Source organism: Melanotaenia boesemani, chromosome 9, assembly GCF_017639745.1.
Source record: "Melanotaenia boesemani isolate fMelBoe1 chromosome 9, fMelBoe1.pri, whole genome shotgun sequence".
Taxonomy (NCBI): Eukaryota; Metazoa; Chordata; class Actinopteri; order Atheriniformes; family Melanotaeniidae; genus Melanotaenia; species Melanotaenia boesemani.
Window position 1 is genome coordinate 27,001,411 of NC_055690.1, and position 12,993 is coordinate 27,014,403.

General features: G+C 37.5%; 1 protein-coding gene across 2 annotated transcripts in view; it reads right to left on the reverse strand.

The window, feature by feature from the left end:
- lekr1 (leucine, glutamate and lysine rich 1) overlaps positions 1-12,567 on the reverse strand; it is a 76,413-nt gene extending 63,846 nt beyond the window's left edge. The window contains exons 1-2 of one of the 2 annotated variants that reach the window (XM_041995444.1): positions 12,481-12,567; positions 9,884-9,987 (exon numbers count right to left, since the gene is read on the reverse strand). In XM_041995444.1, coding sequence (XP_041851378.1) covers positions 9,884-9,987; positions 12,481-12,484 — 108 coding nt within the window. In that variant the 5' untranslated portion in view covers positions 12,485-12,567. Of the gene's footprint in view, positions 1-4,860; positions 4,883-9,883; positions 9,988-12,480 lie in introns of those variants that run through there. The other variant, XM_041995445.1, reaches the window with a different exon arrangement.
- Between the last annotated feature and the right edge of the window lie 426 nt (positions 12,568-12,993).

The following is a 12,993-nucleotide window of genomic DNA, read 5'->3' on the forward strand; positions in this document are numbered from 1 at the left end:
ATAGCATTGTGGCAGGGGCCCAAAAAATGGTTTAACTGTTGATAGCATAATAGCTATCAGCTTGACAAAAACATGATAATTCCCTTCACCTGAGAAGAACATCTCTGTCATCACTGGTTGTCAGACATGAAATCTACACCACCACACCAAATTGTGTAAAACCATGATCATAGAAATTATACCTTTTTGGGTCAGCTATGCAATTTTTTCTTTTACATGGGCATATAATATCATATGGGCACTGTCCTATTATATGCCCATACCTCATAATTTTGAAGATAACTGGGATTCTCCTGCAAAAACAAGAATCTAAATTATTCTACGGCACCATGTAGATTTACAGTTTTCCAGAAAGCAATCTCATTCTTCCAAACAAGCATGCGTATTATGTTACACAAAGTGTCAATGGATGAGCGCAATGAGGTCAGACAGATGAAGACATAATTAGAAGCACTCAGAGAATGCAGTTGTAATTTTTTTTTTTTTTTTTTTTTTTTGAGTTAGAAGCTCTAATAACAAAATCTCCCCCTAGTGAAGAATTCTTTAAAAATTCCTAGATTCAGACAGTCATCTGGATAACCCCTAAAATCTAATCACTTGTTCCTTGTGTAGAACAAGGTCTGGCATTGTCCTGACAAATTAACAACACATACCTCCTGAGAAAAGAGGTCATATTGATGGTACATATGTATCCTCAAATTTCTCTATATATACATTTGTATCAGCAGTACTTTCATATATACAAGTTATCCATGCCCTCTGATGCACCATCTGGGCTCTTTTACACATCTTTCACAGTATGGGGTAAGCACCTTTTGGTGATAACAACATGGATGATCTTTTTCCTGTTTTTCAAGTAGAGTGTTTTTTTTCCCCCAAAAACCATCTGAAATGTGAATTCATCTAACCACCGAATGTGTTTACTCTCTTTTTGTTAATTTGGGACAACCAGTTAATATATTGCTTCCTACTTGAATAATACAATTTCAGGTTGCATTCCTGGATGAAGCAGTATACTATGTTCAGTAAATTTTCCAAGGTACTCTCAAACCTGTAGTTATTTTGATCATGGTGGGATTAACACAAAGTAGTGAGCCATGACCCATCCTTGCTTAGAAATACTAAGCCTGTGATTGATGCTCCTTTTATACCCAATGCTGGCACCCTCACCTTGAACCAAGTACTACTGAACTTCCAGAACACTATTACTTGTATATTCTATATACTTTTCTGTCTTTCTTTGCCTGAAAGTCTTTCAGTATTTACTCACACTTCTACAATGTCACTGGTACACTTATTATTGTTGTTGTAATGATCATGGAAGCAGAGTCCTGCTACTTGCTAGCAACATCAGTGGCAAGAAGCATCAGAAACACTTGTTTCTGCTGTCAGACATTCAGCTCCTATACTGGCAACCATTATAATCAGTTAAACTATCTTGTCCTGTCCAGCATGGTAGCAGGCAGAATGATGGTCTGCCTGTTGTGTTGTGCTGAACAAATTTGCCTTGCTAAAAGGCAACCAAATGCTAAACCTGTACAGAAACACAACAGAACAACAACTCACTTAACAACTCAGTGACCACGTCAGCATGCAGAGTATGAGGAATAAGGAGAGATCAGAGATGAGTGTGATCGTGCAAATGCAACCACTCCTCTCCGGAGGCTAGAGGCAGACTAGAGCAGCCCAGAGACGCCGGCAATCAGCAGCAATCCAGAGCACAAACCCAAGCCACCCCACCACGAAGACCACCCCGGACCCACCAAGAGGGTAGCTGGCCCCAGCCAGAGCCCTCCCGTGGTCACGCAGAACAGGCCCCGACGGGCCAGGCATTGGCCATCCAGGGAGGCCAGAGCGAAGGGCCCAGGGCCCAAAGAATTGTGAAGAAAAGGACACTTTTGTTAATAAGTACACTAACTAAAGTTTAAGTTTTTTTTTAGTTTTGTAATTTTTGCACAACAGTGAGCAGTTTGAGAAAACTAAGTACTACAGTGTGTTTTTGCACAATCTAGTAAAACTTTGAAATACTGCATTTATTTTACAATGTTAATGTCTTATGTTTATTTTTTATTGTATTGTTTGGATTGCATTATTTTTGTGGTGTTTTAACTTTGATTTGTTTTTTTATAAGCCCCTCCCCTGTCTGTAGTATTGAAAATAGTATTGACCATCGGACACCATCCTTAGTATCAGTATCGAGTTTGATATTTTAGTATCATGAAGTATTATGCTATATAATTGTCTCAACATATAACAATGTTTACTGTAATTACTTGTAGAACAGTACATCTTCCAGAAGATGTAGTTATCAGGATAAATCTTGCTACTGCTAAATAAAAACAACAGTGGCCTTACAGTGACCCATGGACTATCATGCAATATTGTCACTTTGTATTACCCGGCCCCAGACAACACCTGTGACAAAACTGCACAATAATCTCCCTGCTGTGCTTCAGTCATTACAACAGTGTTCATCTGATGAACCCCCCGCCCACCTCCCCAATATACCCCGCCTCACTCCCCTTCTTGACTCTCCCTTCTTTCCCAGAAAGCAAACAAGTGAAAATGGAAAGAAAAGTAAAAACTGCCATAGAGTAAAACACAGGTGGAGGAAGGTAATGAAGTGGGAGGGGAAGGAAAGGAGCAAGTCTGAGGCACACTGATTACGCTCATGAACAACAAACGTCCTGCCGTTACCCAGTGTCCCCCTGAGATAATATTTGGTAGAAGGGAAATAGGGAGAAGGATTCTGGTCTGAAGTGATGTATTATTCAAGGAGAAGAGAAATGAGGGAATGAGTGAGAAAGAAGAAGACACATAGAAAAGAAGAAATGAGGGATATGTACCATGGTGTAATTTACTAGGACAGGAGGCTTGTGTGTTCCATCCTGTTTTTCTCAAAAAGACTCTGAAATGCTCACATTAAAAATTAACAGATTGAAGAAGAAAATGAGAGAGTGCAGTTGAGAGGTCACGGTTGGACAGTCAATAGTCTGAGAAGCACGGAGAGATACGATGGAGGCTTGTCATTTTTATGACTGACTTCAGTTGCATATTTTTATTGAGAATGGATGTTATGTGAGAGAAGAATTAAAGTAGAGCTTTTGAGGCAACAAAATTAAGCCTTTAGCAAAAGAACACCCTTCCTTTATTACAACATGGTGAAGATTTTTTCATGCTTTCTGATCTGTGATATTGGATTCATTAAATGCATCACAGGAATGATGACATGCTGCCAAAGGATATGTTCAACCATGTCTAAAGGGAAAGGTCTAAGACTTAGTCTTTCAAGCAGACAATGACCCGAGACAAATGTTTAACAGCATAAAAAAATGGAAAACAAAAGAAAAAGAGGGGACTATTTTAAACAAGAAAGCACAAGGAGTTTTTCCACCAGAGCTGCTTCTGTGCTACTCCAAGCCACAGCTGAACATTTAATTGGTTCTTTTTGTTTCAACCACCATTGCAATGGCTCCAGCACCAAAAAACCAAAATGAAACAAAAAAAAACAAAAAACAAACTGAGCCAAAACATGTGTATGAAGTTGCAGTGGTTGAACATGCTGTCATTTTCATGCTGCCTGGTTCATGTCACCAATGCGCACCTCAGAATGGAAATCGCAATCACTGTTTGCAGTTATATTTATTAACATGATGAATATTTTAATAAAGTCAGCTGCTGTTTATATATCCTGCCCCAAACAAATCTTTAAATCCTGTTTGCATTAACATTTATTCAAATGTTTATACTAAAATAGGATAGTAATAATAATAATTTAAAAAAAAACATAAACAAGTGTGCTTTTAAAGGAGATTTAAAAACAGAAAGAGAAGAGGCGTGTTGGATGTCAAAAGGCAACTTATTCTAAAGTTTAGGAGCTGTTACTGCAAAAGTCTGATCCTTGCAAAAGCTTTGTACCTGTGACAACCAAAGTCAGGTGAACGATGGATCTCAGGGACTGAGAAGGGGCATAAAGCTGAGGGAGGTTATGAGAAAGCGTGGGGTGAAGCCATTTAGACATTTCTAAGCTAGAGGAGAATTTTAAAGTCAGTTCTTTATCTCACAATAAGGGGGATACAGAATTGGGGAAATGTGCTCATCTCTGTTCGCCCCAGTTAACTGACAAGGATCAGCATTTTGGACATGCTGCAGGCATGCAAGGGAAGCCTTGCTAACCCCAACACAAAGAGCATTGCAGATGTACATGCAGGCTGTGATAAAAGCATGAATTATTCTTTAAAAGTTGTACCATTCCAGAACAGTAATGATGTTGCTGTGTAGTGGATCTCTGGCTGAAGAAAACTAAACCAACTCTTTTCTTAGCTAGCACCAGACCTGAACCAGCACTGAAACTGATTTGGTTGAAGGCTGAGTGAGTTCCGACTTAAAACTGGGTTCACATGCAAACATAAACTAGCTTTGCCCCCTCTTTTCTTGGTTTAACATGTACATCATAGCTACTTGTTTACCTTTAGAAAACATTATAAAATCTGTTCAGACAGAAAATAAAATATCTGGTTGATTTCAAATCTGAACATTTTCCATAGTACTAAATGCAAGGAAGGAAAGCTTGCACACTGCACATGAAACTTTGATTGCTGCGTAAATAACTACCAGTATTGTAATCCTTTTTTTGTCATTGTTTTTATTGCAGTTTGAAGGGGTGCAATTTGGTTCAACTCGGATGAGAAGACACTGAGTCTTTTGACTGTTAGAAGTTAAAATATGCTTACAAACTAAATGATGAAGCGCAGCAAAAAATGCAAAATATTTTAGACTACAAGTACCATTCCGAGTGATTTTTGGAGGCCTAACTACAGAGTGAAACAACATGGGTATATACATTATCAAGTCAATCACCAGAGTTTATTGTTCATCCAGCTACAGGAGTACAGTCAGCATATTGGGAGATCCTGGAAGACATTTAAGCAAGAGGTTGGTTGTTACAGAGAAACTACTCACAAATATTTCTACCTCTTGATGTTTAGTTAATATCATATCACCACAGAATGGCACAGAAACATGTAATTGGTCATTTTGCAGCCCCGATTCATGGTTATTACATGGAAACTGCTACCATTGTTTCCAGGTTATTGTTATACCTGTTATCTGGTTTAATGTAATATTACTATGAAATAAAATGGAAATATGCAATTGATCATTTTACAGCCCTGATTTGTGGTTATTATAAAGAAATTGTACCCATTTCCAGGTAGTTACCACATAATTACCACAATATTAGCATACTACTACCAAATAGTTTCACTTGTTATTATTATTAAATTTGTTTCCCTCTCGTTGCTGCCACCAGGTTTGATTCTGCAAGTGTCAAGAGCTTCAAAAATGGCTGAAGAAGAGTAAAACTTTTAGAAAGTCACAACTGGGCCGACCTTTAAGATTTTCTGTCATGTGGTGAGAGGTGTGGTATATCCCAGGACAGGTAGGCAGTTGCTCACAAGGCCAATACAGGAATTAGTCTTTAAAATTCGGATTAAACTTGAAAGTGCAAACTACTACTACAACTGATATATTCCACAATGCGAATGCACTTGCTAATAAAACAGCTCCTTCAAAATAACAAATAAAACCTTAATCGGACAGATGCATGCCGTGGTATAGTGTTTGTGTCCATGAATGGATGTGGCGGTGCAGGAAAACACGTTTTGTTTGTTTTTTTAAGTGCCAGTGCTTTATCAGGAATCTCCTGTTATGTTGAAAATTTCTTTGCTTGCAGGCATTTATCTTCTAAAATATGTGTCTGTATGCAGGAACTTGCATGACAGAAAACACCTAAATTTGAATCTGTTTGATTTTACTCTCATTATTAACTGTTTCTGAAACTTAACAAGAATGAATACAGAGGAACTGCTTAACTTTCATGCACACGCACAAACACAGTGTTCCATTTATGTGTGTTTGTTGCTTTACACTTTTTCTAATTATCTCTAAAAGTGAACGTCTTGTCCTGTTACATTGTGTTACAGAGCTCTTCACAGACCATCACAGTTCATAAGTTAACACAGAGAATTGTCCCTCATTCTCTAATTGCTTTTCTTGCTTCTTCTGTCTCTTTCACATTGTGCTTTCCTCTCTGTTTCAGAGATGAACGTCTTGTCCTGTTACACTGTGTGTTTGAGGTCCTGTGAGACTGTGACACTTGAGAAGTGAATAGGCAGCATCAGCACCTCATGAAGAACGAGAGGTGCTTAGCTGCAGCACAAAAAAAAAAGGTTGTGGTGTTCTCTACTGGGTGCTGCCATTGAAACAAAATAACCCTTTGGCCACATTTGGACGGGAATATCGTGCCAGGAAATGGGGAACACGGTTAGTTTTTAGAGGTGGAGGTGGCAAAAGGCAAAATGGTCATGCCATTTTCAGACTGACGTTTGCCCTGAAGTAACGCATTATCAAGTGAAGGGTCCTAAAGTAGAACGAAAACATCTGAAATATCTTACAATTAATGAGTGTTTTAGGTCTAACTGGATTTCCTGTATTATATTTTATTTTCCCTTCTGGAAGGATTACTGCATTGACATGAAAAACTTGGCATGCATTTCAGCACATTTCAGCTGTACATTATAAATATTTTGCATTTCTGTTGAAAGTTTAAAAATGGAATGGCTTTTGGGAAAAAGAAATAAAAAGATCTACCATTTTGCAGGTGGATGTTTGTGTGTGTGCATTTGTATAGTTGCATCATCCCTGTTGGTGAATTGTTACAATAAACCTCCTGCTGACATGAAAGTTCAGTGGAAGTGAATGTGCTCCATTGCCTGAGTGTGTGGGTGGAAGGCATGGTGTGTGTATTTGTAACCGCAGCACTCCCTCACAGCAGCCCACCAATAAACCTCAGTGCCAGCCCCCATCCCAGCACACCAGGATTAACAGCACTTAAATGGGCCTGTTAGTACACCGCCTCCTCTTTGCCTCCCACGCCGACCAGTGCACATGGTGCTGCCCACAACACTGCACTTGCAACGCACACTTCCTCTGCTGTTTTGCTATCTCTGCGCCACTCCACCCCAGCCACCTAAGCCTCCTCCAATAAATGGTGCTGAAGTGCGCTCACCGGGGGGCTAAGCCCAGAACATCCTTTGTTTTACAGATCTATTGAAATCTGAGTAGATAACAGAGGGAGGTAAATAAGAAGGGAAGAAGGTCACAAAACTGAACCAGATAGGCATAAATATTAGAGCTCCCTCGTCATTTATCTGAATATCTCATGATCCTTTGTGGCAAATCACAAAATAAAAATAGAAATGTAAGCTTATGCACAAGTGCACACAAACAGAGGTGCACATCAACACAGGCAGTGATGGATGCTTATCACAGAAATCAATAATAAAAAGGTTGATATTTGAGCTTGTGCAGCAGCAGCAGCAGACTGAGAAGGAGAAGGGGTATAAGAATGCAGGACAAAATGGACTGTGACAGCATCGGTACATGCATGGGTGCATCTGTGGGAGACTATCTAAGGAGACAGAGGGATTTTGTACATGTACATGAGTATGGACTGGTCATCGCTGCATAATACCAGGGCGTTTATTGTGAAAAATCATGTATGGGCCTTAATGAGAAATTACAGAAATAACTAGAGAGCGCCAGACAAAAGAGCGGCAACTTCTGACACAAAGAAATTTCTAAGCAGTCTTGTACTGTTGCGTAATCTCACAACTATTGGGTTTTTACTGGCTGAGTAGAGTTACCTCTACTGGATCTATTTTATTTCAGTTTTTCGTTTTATTGTTTTGCTTTTAATGTTTCTTACTGTTGATGATTGTTTTCACTGTAAATGTGCTATACAGTGGTCCCTCGCTATAACGCGGTTTACCTTTCGCAGCCTCTCTGTTTTGCAGATTTTTTTTGCACAATTTTGCATGCTTTTTTTTTTTCAAGCGCATAGTGTTCTGCGTCCTGCGGTTTCATTCTATAATACTGGACTTATTTTTCTACGAAGGTTTGAACTTTGAGGGTGTTTAAACAAGAGAGAAAAGTGTGAAAATGTTAATGCCTGTCTGAGAAAAGTGTATAAAGTGCACAGTGAGGGGTTTTACATCCTTAAAACATCTATAATAATTGTAAAAAAATAAAGCTGACTACTTCGCGGATTTCACCTATTATGGGTTATTTTTAGAACGTAACTCCCGCGATTAACGAGGGACCACTGTATACATCAAGCTGACAATAGCTACGTTTACATAGAACACCTTTAATCCATTGAACATCCAATCAGAATAAAAATGTGTTAGGTAAACATGTCAGGTGATCCAATGATCCCTATCTTTAAAATTTTAACGAGGTTTGTGTGGTAGGCAGTTTTTATACTGGAATAAGAGAAAAGAATTAGTGTTTTGTGTGAAAAAATTATGCTAATCTTATTCTATTAACAAACCTTTAATTTTAACACTCAGTTGATCTAAATGACTGAAGCTAACCACTGTGATAGAGGGTCACAGACATATGGCTTACTTTATTTTAAAGTACCCACCCTTTTCAACAGTTTCTTAGATGGTTCTGAGTAGCAAGCCATTTGGCTACCAGGTTACAAGATCTTCTCATAATCCCATTTAAATCAGTGCTCCTGCATACAGATTATTTTGTACTTATAAAACTCAATCATAACTTAATTTAAAGTTGGCAGACAGAAAAGACAGCTCATCTTTTCGGTAGAGGGTTGTTGGATACTGGCTTCACAGCACTCTGAGCAGAGAGACCAGTGTTATTTGTCAAACTCAGAGGATGACTTACTTCTGTGAAAATTAGAGCTTGTGGTGTGTCTGATGCAGAGTGGAAGAAGACAGTTTACTATAAGTTTTTAATGCAGGAAGATAAATGATCAGTATATATCTGTCTTAGCTCATGTGACTATGACGAAAACCTTGAAATGTATTACATTCAATAGAAAAAAAAAGCCTGATGGACTGGTCAACTCTATCCACCAAAAGCAAGGGAAGACAATTAAAGACAAAAAGCTTGTGTCCAAATTTTGGTAACTAAGGAGTCTCTCTGATTACAAAACGGCTTCTATATATTCTGCATTTGCAATGTAGACGAAATTATTCATATAAAAATGACTACTGCAGTTGCAAAGGGAGCAAAGCTGGCTAGGTTTCCAGCCAGAATTATGAGCCAATCACCTTTGTCAACATTGAAAAGTGGATAATGCTCTTCTACTTTGTGGCTGACAATTAGAGTGGAGAAAAAAGCCAGCCTGCTGGTTATGACCACTGGCAAAAACTGTTTTTTGTATCTAGTTACTTTGTATGTTTAAAGTGTTTTTAAATGTAAAATAAAATCTAAGTAAATGTTTTTAAATTATATGGTGAAACATGATAAATGTCCATTTCTGGAAAACATGATCATTTGCCAGACAAGGAGCATGTTTTACAAGTCTCAACAGATTCTATTCCCATTTGAAATGAAAATGCAAGAGATATTCCTGTGAAATTCATATTCATACCACATGGCATATCGTATGGAAATATGCAACTGCCACCTGGGATTGGCTCAGGATAAGAAGCAACATGCCACTGTTGCCGTGATATTTTCTATTGGCTTTGTCTTAAAACAGATGGAAAATTAAAAGAGGTGACATTGTCTCATTTCTTACTCAGATCATATGGATTACTGCAGCATATGGAGAGGTTGCTGTGTTGAAACGCTCAACGACATGTAAATATATGTATTCAACATATTCAGATTTCAGAATAAATTATAAACATTTTTGGGGGGAAAACATATGTTGTATCAGTATGGGCTTTGATTAACACCTTGTTTTGTAGTAACACATAGTATGGGTCCTAATCTGAATGCATGTAAAGTGTGTGTTGAACACAATTCATGTAATATTTTCCAAGTACATTGTAATTTAATCAGTACTTGCCTTCTTTATCGCTTCAGGCAGTGGATAAATTGGAGAACAGTGTAAAAGCATCTTCATTTCTTCTTTCTCTTCATCTTCAGCTTCTATGGATCCCTCCTTGTCACCTAAAAAATGGAGAAGCAGAATTATTATTATATTTATTTATTTTTTTTTTTTTACTGCTAAAAAAAGCAGAATTATTTGAATGAAATATGCAACAGTTTTTTTAACTGGTTTTCATCTGAAGCTGCAAACAATTGTGAACACATACTATGCCAGGCAATAGTGAATAATTTTTAATTTAATGTACAAAAATGATTGAAAAGTGCACATCGTGGTTAATCAATGCATGGATGGCATTGTGAAATTGCTTCTTTTTACCAACCGGCCGGATTGCAAAGCAATTAATCGCAGAAAAACTACATATAACCTCTTGTAGTTTTGCTTTTTTACCTGATAAATTATCTTATTTTTTAAATAAATCAACCCCAAATCAACCCAGTGGTCAAACCATACAAATAGAAAGAAAGTTTGTAGGCAAAAACAAATTATACAAATGATAAACAAATGAAAAATAATACAGACAAAAGCTGCTAGGAGACCTTTTTAAATAGAACAGCACTTTGCCTCTGAGGTAATGTCAGGGTAAACTTCTTAGCATAATGCACACTGTGTTAACCCATTTAACCTCTACTGAACAGATTAATCAGTCCAGCCCATGGTATTAGGTTTTCAATACAGGTTGAAGATTATGGTTTTGCTTTTCACAAATGATGGCATTTTGACTTCACAGGCAAATATTAGTCTCTTTAAAAGAATACATTGTGTACCACGTTCTCCTAGAGTTCTGTAGCTGCTGAAAATTGAGGAAATATATTCCAGCTCTGTTCAATAGTGACATCTGATGTGTAGTCACTAATTAAGCCATAAGTGCCACGGGTTATGTGAGGAAAGTCTATCCTGGCCTTTGTTTGTCTCTCTGTGCGTGCAAGCTCTCAGGTCATCCATCTATCAACTTACCATTAGTGAGAAGAAGAAAACAACACGCAAACTTAACACTAGACCCCAGATTAAATACACCTGACTAACTTAGTCAATAGTCATTCACTTCTCAAGAGCAACCCCTGCTTCCTTAACATGTAGTTGGAGAACATTACATTGAAACGTAGGGAGGGGACACATGGAGGAAGGCACAGCTCTAATGCACACTTGTGGTCACCAGCAGAATGTATAAATGTATACAGACACATACAAATTTAAGAACTGAATACAATAGGCAGGCACGTTCATCTTGATACCCCCCCCCCCCAGCACTAAGATGTAAACAAGCATGTCTACCCCTTCTGTCTCTTCTACATTCACACGCCAGTGCAGACACACAAACCGTGCCCAATCAAAAAACAGGCTTCATGCACACACACACACACACACACACACACAATAATTACCCCCTGCTATCACTAAGCTTTGCATTTAAAACACAGCTGAGATCCTCAATTGCTGGCACACACAACATAGAAAATTAGTAACACCTTGTGACAGCACTAAGCCTGCCTGTCATTTTAGATGGATACAGACATAAAGGCCTAATTTTGCATGACAACTGTACTCCCTGTGGCATTTTGTCCATTATACCCTTGACTGAAATACTAATGTCTTTCAGAAAGAAAGGCAAGCCATTGCACACTGATCTATCCTGCATGCATATGTGCTTGAATCATGAGATAAAATGTAAAACTGTGAGAGCATACAGTTTGGCCTGAAGTACTGAAAGGCCAAAAGCATTTTAATACTAATGAAGAGAAGACACACAAAGAAAATTTGTCCCAACCAAAGCTTCTCCCAAAGGATCTTCGTGAGGATCATTTTAGTATTTAACTTGCCCACAAACAACCGTTTCACAAGTAGGCCTTATACTGTATCTGTGCAAACCGTATGCAACTTAACTGATGTCAAATGACTGATGACTGAAAGTTGGTAGTTGAAATTCATTTGTTTGATGTACTTAATCATTCCTTAACAATTCATAAAAATGACATGTTGATCTCTTTAGATGAGCCAAGATAATATTATGAGCTTTAATTGCAATTAAAGGGAAAATACAGGGACGTTTATTCTTTTACCCGAAATACGATTAGGATGGCATTAAAAATAAATAAATAAATCGTGAACTATCTAAACAAAGAATCTGCCATATGGGCCTGCCAAACAGATGACATGGAAGACAACTTAAGAAATAATGGAGCCGCTAAATACTGAGCAGTGTCATTTGAATGCGATACAAATGTAATATCAGCTTGGCAATAAGGACACTTTTATGTCCAAAAGGCGGGTTTGTTTTTTCTCTGCAAAGCAAACACTCCTTAATATTTACTTAAGAACTTCTAATTGCCTTTATTTATTTAATAAGTTATTAACTGTGAGTATAAACCCACGCGTAGAATCAACTGAGTGTATTTTTGATAACATATTGATGCAAATCTTAAAAACTTTGTTGTAAACAAATCAGTGCGCCTGCTCGCTAAAGTTTTATTTTCTCTCTATCTCTCATTAAAGTCGCATGGGACCATGTTGTTATTGTTATTACTTGTGCAGACCTTTTAGCGACGTCCACCTACCCATTTATTTGAGTCTTGCAGAGAATGCAGGCGAAAAAGTCCACAAAAAATAGATATTTTTACCCGACCACAGCCGTTCTCTGACTGTTGCTATGGCCACGACATAAATACTACGTCATTACGTATCACGAGGTCGTTTAGTGCGGGCACCGGATGCTGCATTTCTGTCGAAATAAAAGAAGCCACTTCAAGTTAAAACTTTATTTATTTATTTATTTATTTATTTATTTATTTATTTATTTATTTATTTATTTATTTATTCAATTGTTTTTTATTAGTAAAAGTGGAATCCTCACTATTTACTACAGAATTACATGTTATCACAAGAAAAACTTTTGATAATGTCTTTATTATTTTATGACTAATCAGCTCTTCTTTAATGTAAAATAACATTATGGCAATGCATTTCTCAGCATTTAATAAACTGCATATTCATAGTTGCTGGTAAAAACATTTTTTTGATTTTTTCTAAAATGTAAAAAAAAAGGAAAAACTCACTCTCTTTAATTTAAA